At 35.7% G+C, this 25,464-nt stretch overlaps 1 protein-coding gene across 1 annotated transcript in view; it reads left to right on the plus strand.

Annotated features, from left to right (window-relative positions):
• LOC117344482 (GRB10-interacting GYF protein 2-like) overlaps positions 1 to 25,464 on the plus strand; it is a 34,954-nt gene extending 9,490 nt beyond the window's left edge. Inside the window, exons 6-29 of the mRNA XM_033907236.1 lie at positions 633 to 787; positions 1,224 to 1,352; positions 3,251 to 3,342; positions 4,570 to 5,160; positions 5,625 to 5,703; positions 5,972 to 6,073; positions 6,508 to 6,572; positions 7,309 to 7,430; positions 9,556 to 9,717; positions 12,188 to 12,339; positions 12,673 to 12,770; positions 12,896 to 13,036; positions 13,282 to 13,442; positions 13,794 to 13,953; positions 14,606 to 14,689; positions 15,286 to 15,414; positions 15,778 to 15,869; positions 16,722 to 16,833; positions 16,986 to 17,191; positions 18,416 to 18,533; positions 19,203 to 19,302; positions 19,732 to 19,778; positions 20,361 to 20,483; positions 20,921 to 25,464. Of these exons, the coding sequence (XP_033763127.1) occupies positions 633 to 787; positions 1,224 to 1,352; positions 3,251 to 3,342; positions 4,570 to 5,160; positions 5,625 to 5,703; positions 5,972 to 6,073; positions 6,508 to 6,572; positions 7,309 to 7,430; positions 9,556 to 9,717; positions 12,188 to 12,339; positions 12,673 to 12,770; positions 12,896 to 13,036; positions 13,282 to 13,442; positions 13,794 to 13,953; positions 14,606 to 14,689; positions 15,286 to 15,414; positions 15,778 to 15,869; positions 16,722 to 16,833; positions 16,986 to 17,191; positions 18,416 to 18,533; positions 19,203 to 19,302; positions 19,732 to 19,778; positions 20,361 to 20,483; positions 20,921 to 21,121 (3,421 nt within the window). The 3' untranslated portion in view covers positions 21,122 to 25,464. The remainder of the gene's footprint in view (positions 1 to 632; positions 788 to 1,223; positions 1,353 to 3,250; positions 3,343 to 4,569; positions 5,161 to 5,624; positions 5,704 to 5,971; positions 6,074 to 6,507; positions 6,573 to 7,308; positions 7,431 to 9,555; positions 9,718 to 12,187; positions 12,340 to 12,672; positions 12,771 to 12,895; positions 13,037 to 13,281; positions 13,443 to 13,793; positions 13,954 to 14,605; positions 14,690 to 15,285; positions 15,415 to 15,777; positions 15,870 to 16,721; positions 16,834 to 16,985; positions 17,192 to 18,415; positions 18,534 to 19,202; positions 19,303 to 19,731; positions 19,779 to 20,360; positions 20,484 to 20,920) is intronic.

Consider the following 25,464-nt stretch of genomic DNA (forward strand, 5'->3'; position numbering starts at 1 on the left):
GGTCAGAAATCCAAGATGGCCATCATGGCCAACAGTGCCACTATATACTTGCTAGAGAGAATACATACTACAATAATATAAGGGTTTTAATTTAGAGTCAGATGACCGTTAAGGCCCCTGGGCCTCTTGTTATCAGACACATTATTATACAGGTGTATAGGTTTATCTACAAAATTATGTATTAACATTAATCTAGAAATGAGAAAAAATCGCATTGAAATTAGGGAAGGGAGATTTTTTTTCTCATTGTGCCCGAAGTCTATTATAGGGTGAACTCTGATTTACGATAGTTTAAGTTTTATTTTTTCAGGTATTTTTAAATAGAGAATCCTTTCTTTCTCACACCGGAGAATTCTTATATACTGCATAGTCATACTGTATGATCTAGTTCTGTAGCTTATGTCAGACATAATCCAGTACGTAAATATGTACATCCTGTCTGATCCTAACAGTGTATTATTTCCCATATAATGTTTGAAAAACAGTGTTCTGTTGTAGGATTTAAGAAGCGGTGTTTGGTTCACAGTATTGCTAATATGCAGCTTATTCTATCTAAGATATCTTTAATTCTAACAAAAATAGAACCTTTGACAAAATCTGAATATTATGCAGAGACAAATTATTTTTTGCAGAGGGAGCAAACGTAATTATCAGAACAGGTTTGATGAGGCTGGCGCGCCACGGCGGGAATTCACAAGATCAGTCAGTAGTACAGATAATTGGCGAGGGAGGGACGAGGAGGAAGAAGGGGATGGAGATTGGCGCAAAGCTGGTTCATCTAAATGGGGTAAGTAGCTCAATTGCTAAAACAAAACCTTTTGTTGTTAAAAGCTAATATTTTTCAGTAGCTTTTAGTTACTTTTGTCAAACCATTGACAAAATGCATATTCCAACCTCAAAAAATACTTCAAATATTTGATTGCACAAGTATAGTTGAGTTGGATATCAGTCATGAATTGTGGGAAAATTAATGTAAAATACTCATCTAATTTATGTAGAAATTCATGTCATCATTATAGATTATGAGAAAAAAATTTCTTTTAATTGTCCGTTTTTTCCTTATTGTATTAAAAATGACATCCTTTGTCTTTATACTTTAACATGATAGTTTTTTATCAATATTTTCTGGAAAGATAATGCCATGCAATAGAAGAGTTAAAGAAATTCGCAAATTCTTATGAAGTTGTTAAAAGCATTGAAAATAATATATCTTGTAAATTCAGGTGCTCGAGGAAACTGGAGAGACCCAAGCAACAGAGAGAGGGGAGGTTTTGATTCTCGTCCTAATGGAGTACAGCGAGGGGGCAGAACATACCAGAGGAATAGAAACAGTGAGTCCTGGGATGATGAAGGTAAGATAGTCACAGTGATTTTGATTAGCTAATCATTCAAACTTTTCATACACATGGTATAATGATAGAAGGATATTATTCTTGTATTACTGCAATCATTAAACTTCTCAAAAAGTTACCTTCTATACATCAAATTGTCCATCTCATTTTAAAGAAAAGTTATCTTCAGATTTATACAGTCTACAGTTTTTATGGCAGTTTTAGGGTATCGTCTTTTATTCAACTACTTGATAAGGCTGATACATGTGTCTGAATGCTTAGGTATGGTTGAATTTGGATTTGAAATTGTACATGTTGTTAAAGGTCCCAATTGTACATGTTGATACACGTCCCAATTGTACATGTTGATACACGTCCCAATTGTACATGTTGATATAAGTCCCAACTGTACATGTCGATACATGTCCCAACTGTACATGTTGATATAGTCCCAACTGTACATGTCGATACACATCCCAATTGTACATGTTGATACACGTCTCAATTGTATATGTTGATACACGTCTCAATTGTACATGTTGATACACGTCTCAATTGTACATGTTGATACAGGTCCCAATTGTACATTTTGATACACGTCCCAACTGTACATGTTGATATAGTCCCAACTGTACATGTTGATACAGGTCCCAATTGTACATTTTGATACACGTCCCAACTGTACATGTTGATACACGTCCCAATTGTACATGTTGATACATGTCCCATTTGTACATGTTAATACACGTCCCAATTGTTCATGTTGATACACATCCCAGTTGTTCATGTTGATACACGTCCCAACTGTACATGTTGATATAGTCCCAACTGTACATGTTGATACACGTCCCAACTGTATATGTTTGATACATGTCCCAATTGTACATGTTGATATGCGTCCCAATTGTACATGTTGATACATGTCCCTATTATATATGTTGATACACGTCTCAATTGTACATGTTGATATGCGTCCCAATTGTACATGTTGATATGCGTCCCAACTGTATATGTCGATACATGTCCCTATTGTATATGTTGATACACGTCTCAATTGTACATGTTGATATAGTCCCAATTGTACATGTTGATATGCGTCCCAATTGTACATGTTGATACACGTCCCAATTGTATATGTTGATACACGTCTAAATTGTACATGTTGATATAGTCCCAATTGTACATGTTGATACACGTCCCAATTGTGCATGTTAATACATGTCCCAACTGTACATGTTGATATAGTCCCAATTGTACATGTCGATACATGTCCCAATTGTACATGTTGATACACGTCTCAATTGTACATGTTGATACACGTCCCAATTGTACATGTTGATACACGTCCCAACTGTACATGTTGATATAGTCCCAATTGTACATGTCGATACACGTCCCAATTGTACATGTTGATACACGTCTCAATTGTATATGTTGATACAGGTCCCAATTGTACATGTTGATACACGTCTCAATTGTATATGTTTATACACGTCTCAATTGTACATGTTGATACACGTCTCAATTGTACATGTTGATATAGTCCCAACTGTACATGTTAATACAGGTCCCAATTGTACATTTTGATACACGTCCCAACTGTACATGTTGATATAGTCCCAACTGTACATGTCGATACATGTCCCAATTGTACATGTTGATACAGGTCCCAACTGTACATGTTGATATAGTCCCAACTGTACATGTCGATACATGTCCCAATTGTACATGTTGATACAGGTCCCAATTGTACATGTTGATATACGTCCAATTGTATATACATGTCCCAGTAGTTCATGTTGATACACGTCCCAGTTTTCAGTACGCTTGTTATTTTCATAGTCTTGAGGGTTTCCCGGAGACTCTCTAACAGCTAGAAGTTATCAGTCTTGTAATGGTTTGTTTTTTTACCTCACCAGGTGAAAACTTACCAGAATGGAGTATGCCCGACTCGGATGATGTGGAGGAACCTGGTACATTTGATTCTAGTGGAGCATTTGTCTTTAATAAGGTAAGGATAGAGTTATTTTACATAATGTCTCTTTAAGAAGGGTAGTCTTATAACAAAAGTAAGGAGCATGGTAACCACAGGTCTTTAAAACCCCTTGACTCTGAATCTTGAACTCTCCTTAAAAATCTATGAAAGTCCTTGATAAAACCCTTCAAAATCAGTAAATTGGGTTGGCTATCCATTTTTGTTATTTCTGTATTTTGTAAAAAAAATTATCACAAACAAGAATTATTCTCAACACATATGGATTGTCAAATTACGAATAATATTTTTTGATAATTCTGAAAAATATATATCATAGATTTTTCCAGTTTTACTTTTTCAGTTTGTATCATTTTTGTTTGAATCAAATGGTGATACGGTCATGAGTATCACAAATGTGTTTTTATATGTGTAACAAAATTATCACTCTTTATAAGATAAGTTACTACACCCTAACGTCATACCTGTCAGAAGCATGTGAAATATTAGGAATAATTTTGGCTTGATGTTTGGCAGACTTGATACCAAACAGTCTACTTCAACAGGAAGTACATTGAGACCTGCCTCAACAAACTTCATCAACAGAATATAATCAATGTAATGTTCATTAAAAGTGTTTGCTTATTTGAGATATAAATGAGTCCTAAAATTGTCAATATTTGTCTTGAAAACCCCTTGAAAAAGCCTTGAATTTTGAGGTCCAAAATTTGTAGGAACCATGAGGAGAGTTTTGAAGATTATTAGAATAATTCTTGATGTTTTAACTCAATACCACATTTAAAGGGGTATTTACCAGCTGTAACTTCATCCCCGGTGAAACACACGACAACTCTCATTACATAGTAGGTAGACTCCCACTATTTAATCCTGTCTTTATATATAACTATTAATCAAACGTTATCATTGTCCAGAATTTTATAACCCAGTTAATCCTATGAAGACCACCTTCAAATATGAAAAATTAATGCATTACTTTGTGTAAAGGACGTTGATTAATATATTTTTTTAAAGGCCAAAACATAGACACACATTCCCGGAAATAGAAACATTTACTTCCTGAAATTTGTATCTTGTTTCACAAAAAGTCAAAGGTGGAAGTTATGCATCCTCTATATTGATAGCTTAAGAATGTTTAAGGTTAAGTGAAAGGGCAAATGTGATATCACTGCCCAATCTTGCTTATACCTGTGATCAATAGGTTAAATGGAAAAACATTGAAAGAAAATTTGGATTTTTTCTCCACAGTTAAAGGGTATGGTGAGAGGTGGTAAAGGTGATCATGAGGATATCCACGATCGAAAGGGTGCTCCAGGCTTCAAACTCCGTGAGCCTACCATGGGGACAGACTCCCAGCAAAAAGATGATTCTAAGGAGGACAAAAGTGACTCGGAAAGTGGGTTCAGTATTCGGAATGGGGATGAAGAGCCGGGCACATCTGTAAATGAATATCAAGACAAATCGCCTCATGATAAAACAGACAATAAAGACAAAAGTAAACAAGGCAAATCTAATCCACGGACATCGCCACAGGAAGTAGAGCGACCAAACAGTAAACCTCAAGTGTCCGACAATTCAAGGCAGTCCAATCTCTCAACAGTGCCCGCCTCAGTTACTAAACAGACTTCTGTTCAAAATAAAACTGCTGAATTAGAATCCAGTGATAGGTCTAGTAGTGCTCAAAAACAAAAAAGTGCTCCATCTACTACAGAGACTAAAACCAAATCTACAAAAAAACCTTTATCCAAAAAAGAGGCCCAGATGGAGCAAGAAGCTCTAGATAGACTTAAGGAAAAAGCAGAAAATATGGTCCTGGAGGCGATTGATGTAGAGGCTGAGGTAATACAGTGTTGGGGATGTGTTCCTTTTGTCTCACTTTTAGAAGAAAATTGGCAAATAGGAAAAGAAATTTTCAGGAGTAAACTCAAATTAGTTTCAGTTTGGAACAGGGGCTAATCAGCCTTTATCAAAAGCATTGTCTAGGATTTTTCTGTTTATGTTTAATTGATGTTGAAACAGTGCTATGGGTACAGGTTTGAAAAGTTTTTGCCATGTGTAGAAACAGATTTAGAGAATCAAACTTCTATGTCTAGAATAAGACATATTTGGTGATTGAATCACTTTGTCAGATGACATTTTTATGTCATTAGATGCCTTAGATTAAATCAAAGTGTAAGCAACTATGTATAATTATAAAAAAAAAAAAATTCTTCATCATACATCAACAATGAACTTGACACAGAAAAAGTAGCACTAGACAACATTTTAAGAGTTTTTAGTAAAATGTCATTCATGAACTTTAGGAGGAAGAAGAGGAAAATTCACAAGAAGATGAAAGCACAAAGAAATGGTTCTATTTAGATCCCCAGGGAGATGTCCAGGGTAGGTTTTACATTTTCGAGTCTGCTGACCTTGACCTTCTTTTAAAAAAAATAACCTTAGCCACAGTATGTTAACTGTATGAGATAGGACTTTCATATTTCATATTTGCAGACCTGCTGACATTGACAGTGACCTTTGACCTACTTTTAAAAAACTAATTCCAAATTTCAACCTAATTAAGGAGCTATGTTGTCTTCTGACAACTCTGTTAAATGAACTTGTGAGCTGACAAAAAGTTCTAACAATTTTGATGTTTATCTTTGACCAGGTCCCTTTGCCTCTAGTGAGATGGCAGAATGGTTTAGTGCTGGCTATTTCACCATGAACCTAAAAGTGAAGCGGGGATGTGATGACCGGTATTCACCATTAGGTAGGGATCTATGATCAACACCCATATGTCATTGGAATTTTTACAAATTAAAAAAATAATACTTATTCATCAGCTTTTCAGATTTATGATTGAAAAATAGAGAAATACTGATACATGTATGTCATTGAAATTTTTACAAATTAAAAAATAATGCTTATTTATCAGCTTTTCAAATGTATGATTGAAAAATAGAGAAATGTTATAGAAAGATCCACCTAAACGAATTTTGTTTTATTTTGCCCTTTTGTGTTTAGTAAGTTGTATTGTAAAAATTTGCTTAAGATATATATAGTATTCATTACATAAGAAATGCATTTCCAATAGATGGTGTTGTGAAAATTGCTTAAGATATTTGTAGTATTTGTTATATAAGAAATACATTTCCAATAGATTGTGTTGTGAAATAATCTTGAACATTGATTAAATTTTTTCAGGAGAGTTAATTAAGAGGTGGGGTAGAGTTCCATTTTTGCCAGGTACAGCGCCTCCTCCATTACTCGTAAGTACTATGTGGATGCTACGTGTATGAATTTCATCATATCCCTTGTCTTTGGTATTTCTTTACATCACCTTGATGGAACATTAAATGTGAGGGACAGTGTCGCTAGTTGTATCCTTGAACAAGGCACTTTACTCCTTCGTGTTCCAGTTTACTCTGCTGTAAATGAGTATGTGGTAAGACAGTGCAAGAATTTTGTGTATAAGCTGTAAATGCTGAAATAAATATAATTTGTGAACAGCTTTTGAGAGAGCTATGCTGCTGTAATATGGCAGTATATAGAGCTCAAAATTATTATTATTATTAAACCTTTGTCTGTTTGTACATCATAAATTTGGTTAAGAAGTTTTGCATAGTTTGTCCAGCACTCGGAAATGGTGAAATGATGTTTTTAATCTGAATTCTTTTGAGGTCATACAGCAATGCTGTGTAGTCATGTTTTTTTTTTTGTTTTTTTTTAATTTGACATTTTTAGACTTCTGTCAATCTGATGTCTTTTTTTTGTCAGTTGATTATTATGGGAGTGAGGAAAATATCTTTTACCAAAAAAAAAAGCAGTGACATGTACAAAGCAGTGAAATGTACAGTCTAACCCTGCTCTAGGTGTAACTTGACCATGGACTACATGTTGGGAAAACATAAAACAAAACTCTTAAGTCCAAAACAATGCCAAAAACAAAAATTATTTTGCTATTCTAGATTACTTACTGGTAGATATTTCTCTTTTTCTAATCAGAATTCCCCTCAGAGGCAAGCAAGTCCTGACCTGGCAGCACAGCAACAACAGGACCAGATAAAGCTTCTACAGCAACAGTATGTCTTACAGCAACACATGATGCACCAACAGATGGTTCTCAGGTCAGTAACTAAGCAACATGTGGTACTCAGCTAGTAGAGGATGATACTCAGCTAGTAGTGGGATGATACTTGACTAGTAGTGAGATGATACTCGGCTAGTAGTGAGATGATACTCTGCTAGTAGTGGGATGATACTTGACTAGTAGTGAGATGATACTCGGCTAGTAGTGAGATGATACTCGGCTAGTAGAGAGATGATACTCTGCTATTAGTGAGGTGATACTCTGCTAGTAGTGAGATGATACTCGGCTAGTAGTGAGATGATACTCGGCTAGTAGAGGATAATACTCGGCTAGTAGTGAGATGATACTCGGCTAGTAGTGAGGTGATACTCGGCTAGTAGTGGGATGATACTCGGCTAGTAGTGGGATGATACTCGGCTAGTAGTGAGATGATACTCGGCTAGTAGTGGGATGCTACTCGGCTTGTAGTGAGGTGATACTCGGCTAGTAGTGGGATGATACTGGGCTAGTAGCAAGATGATACTTGGCTAGTAGTGGGATGATACTTGGCTAGTAGTGGGATGATACTCGGCTAGTAGTGAGTTGATACTCGGCTAGTAGTGAGATGATACTCAGCTAGTAGTGAGATGATACTCGGCTAGTAGTGGGATGATACTCGGCTAGTATTGGGATAATACTCGGCTAGTAGTGGGATGATACTCGGCTAGTAGAGGATGATACTGGGCTAGTAGTGAGATGATACTCAGCTAGTAGTGAGATGATACTGGGCTAGTAGTGGGATGATATTTGGCTAGTAGTGAGATGATACTCGGCTAGTAGTGGGATGATACTGGGCTAGTAGTGAGATGATACTCGGCTAGTAGTGGGATGATACTCGGCTAGTAGTGAGATGATACTCGGCTAGTAGTGAGATGATGCTCAGCTAGTAGTGAGATGATACTCGGCTAGTAGTGAGGTGATACTCGACTAGTAGTGAGGTGATATTCGGCTAGTAGTGGGATGATACTCGGCTAGTAGTGAGATGATACTCGGCTAGTAGTGGGATGATACTCGGCTAGTCGTGGGATGATACTCGGCTAGTAGAGGATGATACTCGGCTAGTAGTGGGATGATACTCAGCTAGTAGTGGGATGATACTCAGCTAGTAGTGGGATGATACTCGGCTAGTAGAGGATGATACTCAGCTAGTAGAGGATGATACTCGGCTAGTAGTGAGGTGATACTCGGCTAGTAGTGGATGATACTCGGCTAGTAGTGGGATGATACTCGGCTAGTAGTGGGATGATACTCGGCTAGTAGTGGATGATACTCGGCTAGTAGTGGGATGATACTCGGCTAGTAGTGGATGATACTTGGCTAGTAGTGAGATGATACTCGGCTAGTAGTGGGATGATACTCGGCTAGTAGTGAGATGATACTCGGCTAGTCGTGGGATGATACTCGGCTAGTCGTGGGATGATACTCGGCTAGTAGAGGATGATACTCAGCTAGTAGTGGGATGATACTCGGCTAGTAGTGGGATGATACTCGGCTAGTAGTGGGATGATACTCGGCTAGTAGTGGGATGATACTCGGCTAGTAGAGGATGATACTCGGCTAGTAGTGGGATGATACTCGGCTAGTAGTGAGGTGATACTCGGCTAGTAGTGGGATGATACTCGGCTAGTAGTGAGATGATACTCAGCTAGTAGAGGGTGATACTCGGCTAGTAGTGAGATGATACTTGGCTAGTAGTGAGATGATACTCGGCTAGTAGTGAGATGATACTCAGCTTGTAGAGGATACTCGGCTTGTAGTGAGATGATACTCAGCTAGTAGTGGGGTGATACTCGGCTAGTAGTGAGATGATACTCGGCTAGTAGTGAGATGATACTCAGCTAGTAGTGGGATGATACTCGGCTAGTAGTGGGATGATACTCGGCTAGTAGTGGGATGATACTCAGCTAGTAATGGGTTGATACTCTGCTCGTAGGCCGGTGAATCTCAGCTAGAAAGGGGACAATATTTAGCTAGTAGGGAAATGATCCTCATCTTGAGGGGTGAAACTCGGTTAGCAGGGAATGATACTTGGCTGTTAATTTGCTCTACTATCTTGGTTTGACAATGATATTTTGTGAATTACTGACAAGTCTGATATACTGACTTTATTATGTGTGTTTCAGACACTTACAGCTGCAACAGGTAATGACACAGTTACAGGAAAATGAAGAATTTAAAAACCTGCCTCCTCTACATCAACAACAGCTGGCGACAGAGATCCTCCTCAAACAGCCCATATTACCTGTGCCTGGTGTCCCAACCTCTGACCCTAAACTGTCTCCAAGGTATGTTAACTCAATGTTGTGGCATTATAATAATACTGTCATACTTCATTATTTCAAATGTTCAAAAATTTGATTGTGCATTCATTTCTTAAAACATTGTTTGTGTCTTAATTGATGACAATCTGTGTCTGTAAATTCCAGAAAGTGTCTATAAAAATGCTGTTGATAAATGTACAATGATTTTCACATAATAAACTGGTGTCTGGTAAAACTAGCTCACATTTCTATTGCACTCCTAACATAATACATCTTGTTAGAGTTTTAAGGTCTCCCCTTACCCCTAACATACATCTACATCCTCATACTGATAACTTGTTAGAGTTTTAAGGTCTCCCCTTACCCCTAACATACATCTACATCCTCATACTGATAACTTGTTATAGTTTTAAGGTCTCCTCTTACCCCTAACATACATCTGTGTCCTCATACTGATAACTTGTTAGAGTTTTAAGGTCTCCCCTTACCCCTAACATACATCTGTCCTCATACTGATAACTTGTTAGAGTTTTAAGGTCTCCCCTTACCCCTAACATCCATCTGTGTCCTCATACTGATAACTTGTTAGAGTTTTAAGGTCCCCCCCTACCCCTAACATACATCTACATCCTCATACTGATAACTTGTTAGAGTTTTCAGGTCTCCCCTTACCCCTAACATACATCTACATCCTCATACTGATAACTTGTTAGAGTTTTAAGGTCTCCCCTTACCCCTAACATACATCTGTCCTCATACTGATAACTTGTTAGAGTTTTAAGGTCTCCCCTTACCCCTAACATCCATCTGTGTCCTCATACTGATAACTTGTTAGAGTTTTAAGGTCTCCCCCTACCCCTAACATACATCTACATCCTCATACTGATAACTTGTTAGAGTTTTCAGGTCTCCCCTTACCCCTAACATACATCTACATCCTCATACTGATAACTTGTTAGAGTTTTAAGGTCTCCCCTTACCCCTAACATACATCTACATCCTCATACTGATAACTTGTTAGAGTTTTAAGGTCTCCCCTTACCCCTAACATACATCTGTCCTCATACTGATAACTTGTTAGAGTTTTAAGGTCTCCCCTTACCCCTAACATACATCTGTCCTCATACTGATAACTTGTTAGAGTTTTAAGGTCTCCCCTTACCCCTTACATCTGTCCTCATACTGATAACTTGTTAGAGTTTTAAGGTCTCCCCTTACCCCTAACATACATCTACATCATACTGATAACTTGTTAGAGTTTTAAGGTCTCCCCTTACCCCTAACATACATCTACATCCTCATACTGATAACTTGTTAGAGTTTTAAGGTCTCCCCTTACCCCTAACATACATCTACATCCTCATACTGATAACTTGTTAGAGTTTTAAGGTCTCCCCTTACCCCTAACATACATCTACGTCCTCATACTGATAACTTGTTAGAGTTTTAAGGTCTCCCCTTACCCCTAACATACATCTGTCCTCATACTGATAACTTGTTAGAGTTTTAAGGTCTCCCCTTACCCCTAACATACATCTACATCCTCATACTGATAACTTGTTATAGTTTTAAGTTCTCCCCTTACCCCTAACATACATCTACATCCTCATACTGATAACTTGTTAGAGTTTTAAGGTCTCCCCTTACCCCTAACATACATCTACATCCTCATACTGATAACTTGTTAGAGTTTTTGAGGTCTCCCCTTACCCCTAACATACATCGTCCTCATACTGATAACTTGTTAGAGTTTTAAGGTCTCCCCTTACCCCTAACATACATCTGTGTCCTCATACTGATAACTTGTTAGAGTTTTAAGGTCTCCCCTTACCCCTAACATACATCTACATCCTCATACTGATAACTTGTTAGAGTTTTAAGGTCTCCCCTTACCCCTAACATACATCTGTCCTCATACTGATAACTGTTAGAGTTTTAAGGTCTCCCCTTACCCTAACATACATCTACATCCTCATACTGATAACTTGTTAGAGTTTTAAGGTCTCCCCTTACCCCTAACATACATCTACATCCTCATACTGATAACTTGTTAGAGTTTTAAGGTCTCCCCTTACCCCTAACATACATCTACATCCTCATACTGATAACTTGTTAGAGTTTTAAGGTCTCCCCTTACCCCTAACATACATCTACATCCTCATACTGATAACTTGTTAGAGTTTTAAGGTCTCCCCTTACCCCTAACATACATCTGTGTCCTCATACTGATAACTTGTTAGAGTTTTAAGGTCTCCCCTTACCCCTAACATACATCTGTCCTCATACTGATAACTTGTTAGAGTTTTAAGGTCTCCCCTTACCCCTAACATACATCTACATCCTCATACTGATAACTTGTTAGAGTTTTAAGGTCTTCCCTTACCCCTAACATACATCTACATCCTCATACTGATAACTTGTTAGAGTTTTAAGGTCTCTCCTTACCCCTAACATACATCTACATCCTCATACTGATAACTTGTTTCTGTTTCAGGTCTCCCCCTACAGAGCGGGTGGGTGGTGAGTCACCTAGACAAATGTCCCACACATTTCATCGCTCAATGTCTCAGCCCGCTGACCTTACCAAGTCACCACCACAGGCAGATGATGGGTCAATATGGGGTGGTATTAACCCAGCTGTTCAAGGCAAGTCATTAGTTGTCATTCCTCCATGTACTGACAGAAAAGTGCTTGAATTTCAGCTTAGTGCCTGAAAATATAAATTACTTCTTTTTTTTTTTCCCCAAAAAAATTCTTGGAAAGCAGCTTGAGTTTGGAAATTTGTCATTGAACATAACTGAGATTATTCGATTTCTAATATTAGTATCTGTTGGTTGCAGAATTCAAAAGAAATCAAAGAAATTCTGTTTCATTTAATATACATAATAAGGTCTAATTGCAAATTATTTTCATAACAACGATTTGAAAAGGCAGTTTTAAAATATTTTATTGATTTTAGATTTTGTTTTATTTTTACAGATCTGTTATCCCAAGGAACGGGCAGTGTGTGGGACCTTGATCCAAAATCTGTGATATCCTCATCAGACCTGGAAGCGCAGCTAGAGAAAGCTAGAAAGGTAACATACATATTTCTCCCAAATAAATTTCTGAACATGTTTTACACAAATTGAAGTCTTTAAATGAGATAAAAGTCTGATAACTCAATAGAGGCCACTATCATTGGTATAATGTTTTTATACAGGAAACTGATGAACGCCAGAAAGAAGAGGAGGAAAAACTACGATCAGAATTATTTCACAGAAAGCAAGAAGAACTTAGATTACAAAAGGAAGAAATACAAAGGGAGAAAGAAATGATGGAAATGGAACGACAAAAATTCATGGTGATTAAAGTCAAGAAATACCCATAACTGCACAAAAAAACAACATCTGTATTGAAAAGAGTCTTGATATGTCTTTTGAACTTTTACAAAGTTAAATGAAAATCTGTTCACTTGACTTTCATGAGTAATCAGAAACTAGAAAAATTAACAATTGATGTGTTATATTGTTTTATTCAATAATATAAAATGTTTTGAATTGAATTTGCTGTGAAGAGTTTTGCATCGTAATATTTAATCTGTAACAGAAGTTAGAAGAAATGAGACAGAAGGAAGAAGCAGAGAAACAAATGCGAGAAGAAAAAGAGATGCAGAGGAGAAAAGTAGAAGAGGAGAGACGACAAATGGAAGAAAAAATTAGACGACAAAAGGAAGAAGAACTAAGGCGAAGAAAGGAAGAAGAAATGAGGTGAGAAAATAGTGTTAGGTAATTTTGTATTATATGATCAATACAGGATAATATTGATTTTCTTTTACGTTATACAGTTTGGATTTTCAATAATTAGAAGAAATATATTTTATGAAATTGAAATTACCAAACATAACATGTAACCATTGTTACCAACAAACCACAAAGGAATATCAAATTGTCAGTAAAATAGAAATCAACACTCAAATTCTGTGAAGCTTCAGTAAAGACAAAATGGGAACAAAATCCTGATTTACATGGAGAATATTGAAATAGTACCAGGAGTATCAATTCAGATTAGTTTCAGGGAACCTTGTGTAATAACCAATTACTCCCTGCTGTTACTGATAGATTACAAGAGCTACATAGACAGCAAGCAGACTTACGGCAGCAAGAATTACAGAGACAGGAACTGATACGTCAACAGGAGATACAGAGACAGCAAGAGATAAAACGACAAGAGGAAGAGGAGATGGAGAAACAGAAACAATTGGAAATACAGAAACGACAGGTGTGTTCAGTATTATAACAGAAACGACAGTTATATTAAGTAGTATTATGACAGAAACGACAGGTATATTAAGTAGTATGACAGAAACGACAGGTATGTTAAGTAGTATTATAACAGAAACAACAGGTATATTAAGTAGAATTATAACAGAAATGACAGGTATGTTAAGTAGTATAATAGAAACAACAGGTATGTTAAGTCATATTATAACAAAAACAACAGGTATATTAAGTCGTATCATAATAGAAACAACAGGTATGTTAAGTAGTATTATAACAGAAACGACAGGTATTTTAAGTGGTTTTATAAAGGAGATGATAGGTATGTTGAATTATATGATATTTATATTATAACAGAAACCACAGATGTTTTACCTTTTATTGTAACAAAATGAGTCACTTAATATTAAAACAGCAATATGTATTATGACAATATCAATATGCATGGGACTGATTTTAAATTAGCTTATATACATTTGTTAATTAATTTAACAGCAAGTTCTACCCCTGATTTGATTAAGATGGTCATTAATTTAAAGGCTCAATGGTTGTACTTGGCTCTAGCTAGTTAGGAGGAGTATGCAACAATTTTATGTCGGAATAATAGCACTTAAGTTATGTTTAGTTGATAATGTTTTTGTTGAATGTGGAAGGAGGCACAAAGACTGCAGGAATTACAACACAAACAACAAGAGGCACTCCGCAAACTTCAACAGGAACAGATGGCAAAGATGCAGGTATGATATACTGTTAGAACTATGAAAATATCAACCAGATATTTAAAAAAGATAAATCACACCTTTTGACTTTTATACCTCAATATCGCTACATCAAGTAGAAAGGTGGCTGTACCTGTAAACAGATAGTCAACTGTCAGCTCCTTCCTCCACATACTTTTAGCATAAGTACATTTTGAGGGATTATATTCAAGTATCTTATAATAATAAACGCTCAGTTGTAATTTAAAAGATTAGTAATTAAAGAAAATTGAGCCTTATGTTAGAATAGATTATTTCGTATTTAACAACAGGTCATTAGAAGTATGACTTAGAGTGATGGTTTTAAAATAGATTATTTCGTATTTAACAACAGGTCATTAGAAGTATGACTTAGAGTGATGGTAGATATGGTGGTTACTTTGTTTTAGATACCATAGATATTTAAGATATGTTGACTTTAGCAATTGTTTATGACTTTGATTGAATATGTTACTGTTTTAGTTACCATAGATGACTTTGATTGAATATGTGACTGTTTTAGTTACCATAGATATGTAAGATATGTTGACTTTAGCAGTAGTTTATGACTTTGATTGAATATGTTACTGTTTTAGTTACCATCCCATGCCCAGTGGGCCAATCAACAGTCAAATGCCATGGGGGCCAGCGGAGTGTCAAATAAAACCCAGTCCCTTCTGGAGATTCAGGAACAGGAAGAGAGGGAGCGCTTCGAACAAGAATCTGTATGTTTATATTTAGACAGCAAACATTAATTATGATGAGTTGATTAACACACAGAGATAGATAAAAGTAAAATAGAAGATTATGAATTGGTTTATAATCTGGAATTGATACTTGATTATTAAGTAGAAATTAGCTATCAGGAAAAATAACAGCAGATGATATTTACTGGTACACAATTATTTAAATTCTGTTTTGGTGTTGAATGCTGGGATAATCTAAATATGCCTCAGAAATTAATTTAATAGGACTCGGTTGCCACAAAAAATGATCGTTCCTTTGAAAAATTTTGTAATACACTATCTTTTGAATAATAATGAAATGCTGTACAAACTTGTAATATTGCAAATTGGTGCTCACCACAGATGCAAATGCAGCAGCGCAAAGCAGATGTACAACGACAGCAGATGCTAACATTACAGCAGCAACAGCAACAGAAATCCTGGTCTAGTCAAGTGTAGGTATCTCCCTTCATTATACTATTATGTTTAGAATGTCCACAGAAATATAGAACGTGAACTGCTGACATTTTATAGTATTTAATTTGTGTATGAGACCCATTTTCAGGATTAAACATTTTATTATGATGTTATGTTATGATGTATATAGAATCCTGAGGTAGGTTAGCATGGTATGGTATTACAGACAGACACAGGGGCCGCGGTGGCCGAGTGATTAAGGTGTCCCGACACTTTAACACTAGCCCTCAACCTCTGGGTTGCGAGTTCGAAACCTACGTGGGGCAGTTGCCAGTTACTGACCGTAGGCCGGTGGTTTTTCTCCGAGTACTCCGGCTTTCCTCCACCTCCAAAACCTTGCACTTCCTTAAATGACCCTGGCTGTTAATAGGACGTTAAACAAAAACAAACAAACCAAAATATTACAGACAGAGTACTTAGTATATGAGATCCATTGCCAGGTTCGAACATTTTATGATGATGTAGCTATAGAATCCTGAGGCAGGGTAGCATTTTATGGTATTACAGACAGAGTACTGGACTGCTCGGTCAGTAAAGCATTGGCCTTATACAGCCCTAGGTGATGATCTGAGGTTTGTGGTTAAATTCCTACCTCAAGTAGTTTAAGATTCTCAGATATCTAGAAATCATGGACTGTTCTTTGCTGTCTTGATTGTGACCTTGGACAGGACACTTGACTCTAATTGTTGAGGATAGTAAATGTTAGGTTTCATGTATTTTGTTCTGTTAGGTAGCCATCAGTTACTATAAAATGCCACTGACTTGTTATAAAAAGTTATAGTAGAAAAGACATTTAATATTATACTGTATGATGTTGTTTCTGAATGCAGTGTGCCCAGTCAGGGTAATGGGAAGACCTTGTTGGAGATCCAGGAAGAACAGTCCAAACAGGAGACAGAACGTAAAAATGAACGACAGCAAACTCAACAAAGTCAGACAAAGGTACACTATAACAACCAAAATCTCAGGATTGTTTTCACTCGAGGTGTTGATTTGATAAGTTGAATGTGTGGTGTGTTGGTAAAATTGATGAAATTTTACAATACTGTTAGTTGTACTCTGATACACAATGCCTGTTATTTTCTCACCTGTAGAACCTTACACTTGGTGCTGCAAGTGTTTGGGGTGGAGTTACCTCCCCTTCACACTGGGCCAGTGAAGGGGCATGGGGCAATGCTGTAAGGGCACAGACAAACTCCCAACAGAACAGTGGCACCAGTAATGGTGCAGGCTCCCTTGGCTTCTGGGACGATGCTATCATCTCGTCTAAACGAGCACCTGCTGCCTCCTCCAGGAATAGGTAAATTTGTCCTGTTGGTCTTATTTGAAAAGTGCTTTGTCTTTCTAGAGAACCAATGTAATTAATCCACAATGCCCTTCTTTTATATCTTTCTGTAAAAGACAAAAGCGATTGGCATGAACCAAATGAAATTTTTGTCCAGAGGGTCCAAAACAAGTTAAAAATTTTGTGGTAAAAATTCTACTAAAAATAGGATCACACTTTGGTAAATTCTCCCACATCTTTAAATCAGAAATTATTTGGATACAAAACAGCAGTTATAAGAGTTGCTGGTAACTCATGTGACATAATGTCAAACCTGTGGAGATAAAACTAACTGATTGTGTATATACATCTGATGTTGTAGGAGTGTCTACTTACATAATTACAAGTTCTTGCGGACACTACTGTATACCTGGTAATTTTCGCCCCCGTTTAATTTTCACCATTTTCGCCCTTTGATGATGGGGCGAATTTATGATGACAGCGAAAATGTCAAGCTCAATTGCAGGATTTACAAGTTATCACACATAGGCCAATTGTAGTCGGATCCAAAACATACCCTCGTACTTTTCAAGTGTTTTATTCTATACAATTACAAGCAACACATGTTATATATTTAAACTAAATTTGTAAAATAATTTTTTGTTTTATTTCAATCTATGCATGTGAAATGAAATCTAGATCTAAATCTTGGCCTTGTAAATTTGCAATATCACGTTGAGTTAAATCGAGAATATGGGCTAAGACAGCGTACTAGGTTTAGTATATTTGCTATAAATACTAAGTAACTTTTAAAATCCAGTCATTTTTTAAAATGATTCACATAAAATAGCATCAAATTCATGCCATTGTGAAGACTGATTTTATGAGTTCACCGTCGCTTGTGGCTTCCATCGATGACAAATGAACAAGAGAAAACACTGGTCAGTAGTCACGGCACAGTGAACTTACCACTCATCGTGTTTTCTAAAAATCGACCATGCATACCTGATACTATTTGAATCAATATAGACTAAAAGTAAATCTGAAGACAGGTAAACGTTGTATATTTCACACCTGATTACATTTCACACTTCAGCGGGATATGCAAAGAAAAGAAGGGCGAATATCTTTTGTGTTGCTCAGGTACGAAAATAACCTGGGGCGAAAAATACCAGGTATACAGTATATATTTGATGTTGTAGGAATGTCTGATAAGTTTGTGTGGGTCCTGTTGTCACAATATATTTGTTGATATTTTAGCGGTGGGCAGACAAACAATGCTGAGTTTCCTGCCCTAAAGGGAGGTCAAATCAATACTGCAGCGCCTGTCATCAACACCACCAGCAAACCAAAGCCATCCAAGATGAAGAAAGAAGAGGTGCAAAAACTTCTTCTAATTTTAAATTGATGTGATAAAGGATCAAATGCAAATGTCATTACACTGTAGCTGGAATTCTTATAGTTTAGTATTGTAAAAAATCTTGTAATTGAATGATAGTTCTTTATTTTAAGCAATCTCAAATTATGGTTTTGTATTGTGAGGAATCTTTTAATTAAAGTATAGTTTTGTATTGTTAGGAATCTTGTAATTAAATTAGTTTTGTATTGTAAGGAAACTTGTAATTAAATTATAGTTTTGTATTGTTAGGAATCTGTTATTAAATAAAATTATAGTTTAAAATTGTAAGGAATCTTGTAATAAAAGTAAGTGGTTGTCATCAAATTGTAGTTAAGTATTGTAAGGTGTGATTGAATATATTTGATTAGTGTAAGGTCTGCTTAAATTATATTGAAATATTATTGGGTATGATAAAACCATAGTTAAATAGTGTAAGGTCTGCTTAAATTATATTGAAATATTATTGGGTATGATAAAACCATTTTAAATAGTGTAAGGTCTGCTAAGATTATGGTAAAGTATTATTAGGTATTATAAAACTATAGTTAAGTAGTGCAAGGTGTCTTGTGCTGGATGTTATGTGCCCAGTGTCTAAATTACAGTCTGTTTAACATTGTTCTTAATATTTCAAAATGTGATATTTTGTAGGAGGCTGTCCAGAAGTTATTTCAGGGCAACATTCCAAAGGGGGACGATTTTACCCAGTGGTGCGAGAGGGAGCTGAGGAATATGGCTACTTCAGTAGACAGTAAGTGTTATAATAAATGTAGATAGCATTGTGAATTTATATTTTAGAGACTTGGTATGAAATCAATGATTCATAATGTCAAAAAAAAAGTGAAAATATGATAGAGACTTCATTTCTTAAATTCATTTAAATTGAAAAAGTGCATTTGTTTCCAATTTCTTTCTAAAAAATAATGTTATGACATTAAAGATGATATAAATGACAAGGATTTGTATTCATACTTTCACAAAATGGCATATTTGCCTGCAAAGCTTTGGCATTTATCAACTTAATGCCATATAAAAAAAAGAGTCCAATAGTTACATCTGCATTATCTGTACATTTTGCTGTTTTATATAGATTTCAATTTGATTATAACTAAGGAAAAAAGTTACCGCCATACGCCAGTCAAGCTTTGACACATGATTTACCTAATTTGTTATTTTACAGTCCCAACTTTCATCTCCTTCTTGAAAGAGGTGGATTCTCCATATGAGGTAATCATTGTTTTTTAGTATTAACACATTCATATGGTTATGTACATGTAAAATATCTGCTGAAAAATAATTCACTATCTATCTTGTATATATTTCGTATGGTACTGTTCTGGCTCAATCCGAAAATCTGACAATGCAATTTTGGGTGAATATCTGGGCAGTGTGGTCAAAGTCTATTCAGGGTGTTTCTCAGGAAGCTGAGAGCATGGCTTGTTCTTTACTGTTGTGTCTTTGGGCAAGATACTTTACCACAATTGCTCTGTATGGCATGTGGATGGTCTCCTGTATGTTTATTGAGGTAGTCACCAACTACTACAAGGATACCCTGCCGCAAAATGATCCTGGCTGTTCATGGGGCCATAAACCCAGCAAGCAAACTTACTCTTTTATCCTCTTCCTTGTTTTGAATTCATAAGGGTCACACACACATGTTAAGAATATCTTGACATCGTATTTTGATGGCCACAGCTGTTTCACAAACAAACAAAGTCGTTCTTGTCGCAGGTCATACAAAAAGTATTGACATGATTTTTGTGTGCTGATCACTTTAAAATTCAAACTTTGGAGCGATATGTTTTCCAGGTACATGACTATGTGCGCTCTTACCTGGGAGAAAACAAGGCAGCCATTGATTTTGCAAAACAATTTTTGGAAAAGAGAAGCCAAAACAGAAATAAGAGTCGCCAACAGCAGCATCAACCGGAGGTAAAAAATCACCAAAATTTACAAAACTTTGCTGCATTCATCAATCTTTAGAAGGTGTCTTATTGATAAAACTGCGGTTTTCTGGTGTTGTACCATTTTGTTCTTTTTGTATGTCTCTTTCATACATTTGCTGAGGCCTTTTAACTTATGTGAACAAACAGATCTGTCAATGTTTTAAATGTAACATTTCAGGCATATATCTTGGACCTGCATATGTTAGTACAGGCCTTGAATGTCTTTGTCAGAAAGCACAATAAGATCGGTAGATTGTCCCTTTTTTTTAAAAAAAAAACTTCTTCAAACTATTTGATAAATGAAATTGGTTTGACAGGTGATCTCTTTAATTATGTTTATACTGATTTGGTATATAGATAAAAAAAACACCAACAAGTTGTACACAAGACTTAAATAATAACATTTTATTATCTAAATTACAGGACAGTATTTGGGGACCTGCCCCTGCCCGTGACTTTCGCCAGTCTCAGCCTTCAAACCAAGTCAACGACTTTGAAACCCAAAAAGCCAAGGGCAAGAAAAAGAAGAAGATGACAAAGATTGACAGCAGCATTCTCGGTTTCACCGTCCATGCAGACCCGGCCCGCAAAAACATTGGTGAAATTGACAACATCAACAAGTGAAAGAATTGACAGCATTGCCTTGGTGAATTTTATATAATGTTTAACATATGGGGTTTGGTTGTCTGCTATACAATCATAAGTTGTCACGAGTTGGACTGAAGAGATATAAAGACGAAGATTGAGTTGACAGACAGGACAGGTTGACAAAGCTTGGATGTCAATATGGAGTTGATGGACATGATAGTTTGCAAAGCTTTGACGTCAATCTGCTGCCGAATGCCTCCTGTGTGATACCCCATAAGCTCTGAGAATGAGCAGTGCCCAGTCGACCATAGTGTACAACTGTCCCGTAAAGTGTACACTGAAATGTCTGGCGAAATATGGCACTCCTGAAGGCTTGGTAGGCCGGGAGTTACCTCCCATTACCAGATATAACGAGAGAATTATAAGGCTTTCTGCTTGTTAAAGAGATGGACAATACAAAATCTACATGTTGTTTCAAAGGTTATGTCAGTTCAATGTGCAAAAAGTCAGCAATTTTACAACAACACAAATGGATAAAAATCATGCAGTTTCACTGAAAATGTTGATAAAAATCATGCAATTTTATCAGAAACTTAGATGAAAATCATGCCTTTTTAATATGATGCATGTCCAGGAATATGGTGTATAACGGAGAAAAAAATCAACTGTGGAAGATAAACATCTAAAAAGGTTTATTTTTATGATTTTGAGTTTTTGGCATCTCATTCTTAATCATTGATCTGTTTTTATTGAATTTTAGAGGAAGTTTTATAGAAAACATTAACATTTTAATGTTTTCATTGTTGTTGGAATATTTGATATATTTGAAATATAAGTTCAATACTCATAAACAAAGCAGATAACTAATTACATTGATGCCAATCAAGTTTTAAATTTATTTTTTATACTCCATCATGACGGTTGGAGCTTCCTGTGATATGATTTTGGCTATAATTGACTAAAGTCAAAAGTCAAGGTCACATTGGTTTAGAGTAGGGACTGCAAGCGATAATCAACAACTATATTTGTAGTCTACAGATAATGTACAGGTGCTATTGTTGTTAGGTTAAATTTAAATTTGTGTTTCACAAGTAAAGTTGTAATGAATGACCTTTAGTGTTGGGTGGTTATATTAGAGTCTGATAAAGTAAGGAATAATAAGTTATTATAATTAATGTATGGACCTTTTGATAAATACTGCTTTAAAATAATACTGAGTCCAGTATAAATCATAGTGCCTAGAACTAGGTTTTTAACTCCTGAAAAGTATACTGTGATGAATCTAAGGAAAATAAGTTTTACCATAAACTAGATTTATTTTCTAAAATTTTGGTTTCGCTGAAATTTTTACTTGAGTTTGAATCGTTAATATCAAATTGTTATTTAAATGTCGGTGTAGTTTGATAAGTGTACCTCTGTATTCTATAAACTTTGTACACAGGCATTTTTCGCCAAGTATGGATGAATTAAAACAGGACAAAGGTATATTTTTTAAATTTTAGATTCATAGAGTGAAAACTGATTTTATAGGTGGAATGGTACTGCTTTGTAATTTTCCTCCTGGTTCGGTACATGTTATAGCTACTGTCGATTGTGATATGGTGGTAGGGGCTGTGGTGGCCGAGTGGTTAAGGTGTCCCGACACTTTATCACTAGCCCTCCACCACTGGGCTGCGAGTTGGAAACCCATGTGGGGTAGTTACCTGGTACTGACCGTAGGCAAGTGTCCATAAATGACCTTGGCTGTTAATAGGACGTGAAACAAAAATTAAATGAATAATTTTTTTTTTAAATGTGATATGGTCAGATACTCTTTAAAGTAGTGATAACATATCATATGTGGTATAGGTCAATTGATCAGGCCAGAATGTGTCTATATTGGTTCTGAGGTAGTAAAGTTAATTTGAGCAAGAACTACAGACTACCACATTTAATGATTAATTTCAATCACAGGTATTGGTCAGTCACAATTTATTTTGATGGCTTGTTATGTACATATAAATCAGTAACAGCTGGGAAAAAAAATATATAAATATATATATCAGCTGTATCGGTGATTTTGATACTTCAACAGAGATTTTTTTCCCATGATGCTTTGTTAGTCTGTAATTGAAAAGCATGTTTACTTCGCTTGAAAAACCTTCAGTATTAGACTGGACCAGTGACCTTGAATTATGTACTGAACCATAAGGAAAGTGTACCATTTCATGGTTATTTTTACGAGTCTTGCCATTCTGTTTCCTGATTTTCTTTTAATCGTCTGAAAATTCCCTATAATGAATATGACAAAAATTGAAGATTAATATATTTTCTATGAAGGTCGGACTGGAAACTCTTTAACCTTTAGTATTTGAAAACAGCATGGTTGACAATGACTGTAAGCAACTTTGATCATGTGCCAACAATCAATATCTGTGCACAATTTCACTTTATTTTCAAATAACTGTTTTTGACTAGCTTTAAAGTCTGTATTACATGGGTAAGCTATTTCAGATAACTGTTTTTGACTAGCTTTAAAGCCTGTATTACATAGACAAGCTATTTCAGATAACTATTTTTGACTAGCTTTAAAGTTTGTATTACATGGGTAAGCTTCTTCAGATCAAGGCATCTCTGCCAGCTAGGTATTTCAGTTTTCAATCACTGCCGATCACCAGGTCTCAACACCGATCTGACCATCACATCTATTAATTGGTAGCTGGTTAATTGGCACGTAAACAAACACTAATCCAAGTTGGTAGTATCCTTTCTTCATCAAAGTAACAAAATCAATATTTTTTTTTTTTTTTAAATTTTTGTCAATTTTATCAACATTCAGGTCAACTTTATATATCACAAGATTTTCAAGTCAAGAACAGAATCAGGTAGGGGGCTTAATACCAAATGTAGGCCTGGTTCTGGAAAACTTCATAGAAAGGGGAGGGGCTTATGGCCAGGCAGGGCTTTTTGTAGGTCAAGTACATTATGACTAAACTTTATTTTGATGTTAACAACAGCCTCAATAATGTGCCATGTCAAATCCATGTTACCAACACAATCAGTATTAAAACTTGTATATGAATGTGGGTTGAGGAGATATTACACTGTTTGTATCAAAGTGGTAGGTGTCTTGAATAGGAAATTGTACAATACATTACACTGATGGTTCAAAGATATTGTCACAATTATGTTGTATCTAGAATCAAATATTAATCTTAATTGTTTGATATATCATTTGTTGCTATTAATACTAGTCTGAATGATTCTGAACATCTATCTGCTTTAACAGATGATCATCCACTTCCTACAGTATATTAAAGTGGTTGGATGGTCCAAATCATTCGGACTATATAAATACAATCGATTCATACCCAACTTTACTTTAAATCTGAATTCAACAGACAGAGTTTTAATATTGAGTTACAGCTTCCTTCTCATTCAGACTATATAAATACAGTCGATTCATACCCAACTTTACTTTAAATCTGAATTCAATAGACCGAGTTTTAATATTAAGTTACAGCTTCCATCTCATTCAGACTATATAAATACAGTCGATTCATACCCAACTTTACTTTAAATCTGAATTCAATAGACCGAGTTTTAATATTAAGTTACAGCTTCCATCTCATTCAGACTATATAAATACAGTCGATTCATACCCAACTTTACTTTAAATCTGAATTCAACAGACAGAGTTTTAATATTGAGTTACAGCTTCCATCTCATTCAGACTATATAAATACAGTCGATTTTTACTTTAAATCTGAATTCAACAGACAGAGTTTTAATATTGAGTTACAGCTCCATTCTCATTCAGACTATATAAATACAGTCAATTTTTACTTTAAATCTGAATTCAACAGACAGAGTTTTAATATTGAGTTAAGCTTCCTTATTCAGTATATAACGGTCAGTTATAATGATACTGGTATGTAAGTTTTAAAGTCCCCAACAAAAGGCTGGCAAAATGGCATCCGGTCCTTCTGGCCTAATTTCAAACAGACAGACATGGTTAACTCCTTATCTTAATTTGATAAATCCTGTTTTTATTTGAAGATCAATATTTTAAGCGATTCAGTGATACTACGTGTACTACATGTGTAAGTCTATAAGTAGGCCGCGAGTCCTATACTCGTTTATTTTATCATAGGACTTGTTAAATTGTTGTTAAAGGTTCCTGAAAATCTAACTGTAGAATGACAGTACATACCACTTAAGACAAAAAATACCGATTCTATTGTTAAGTATAGTGATAATCGCTACGGGTGAAGATTACGATGTAAAGATGTCAAATGGGTGGAAAAAGAAAGTTGTTTGTGTATAGCAAACATATATCTTGTTTTTTTCTGTGAAAGATGAAAAAAAAATGAGAAAACAAATAAAAAATTCATAAAATA

This window comes from Pecten maximus, chromosome 16 (assembly GCF_902652985.1).
Source record: "Pecten maximus chromosome 16, xPecMax1.1, whole genome shotgun sequence".
NCBI lineage: Eukaryota > Metazoa > Mollusca > Bivalvia > Pectinida > Pectinidae > Pecten > Pecten maximus.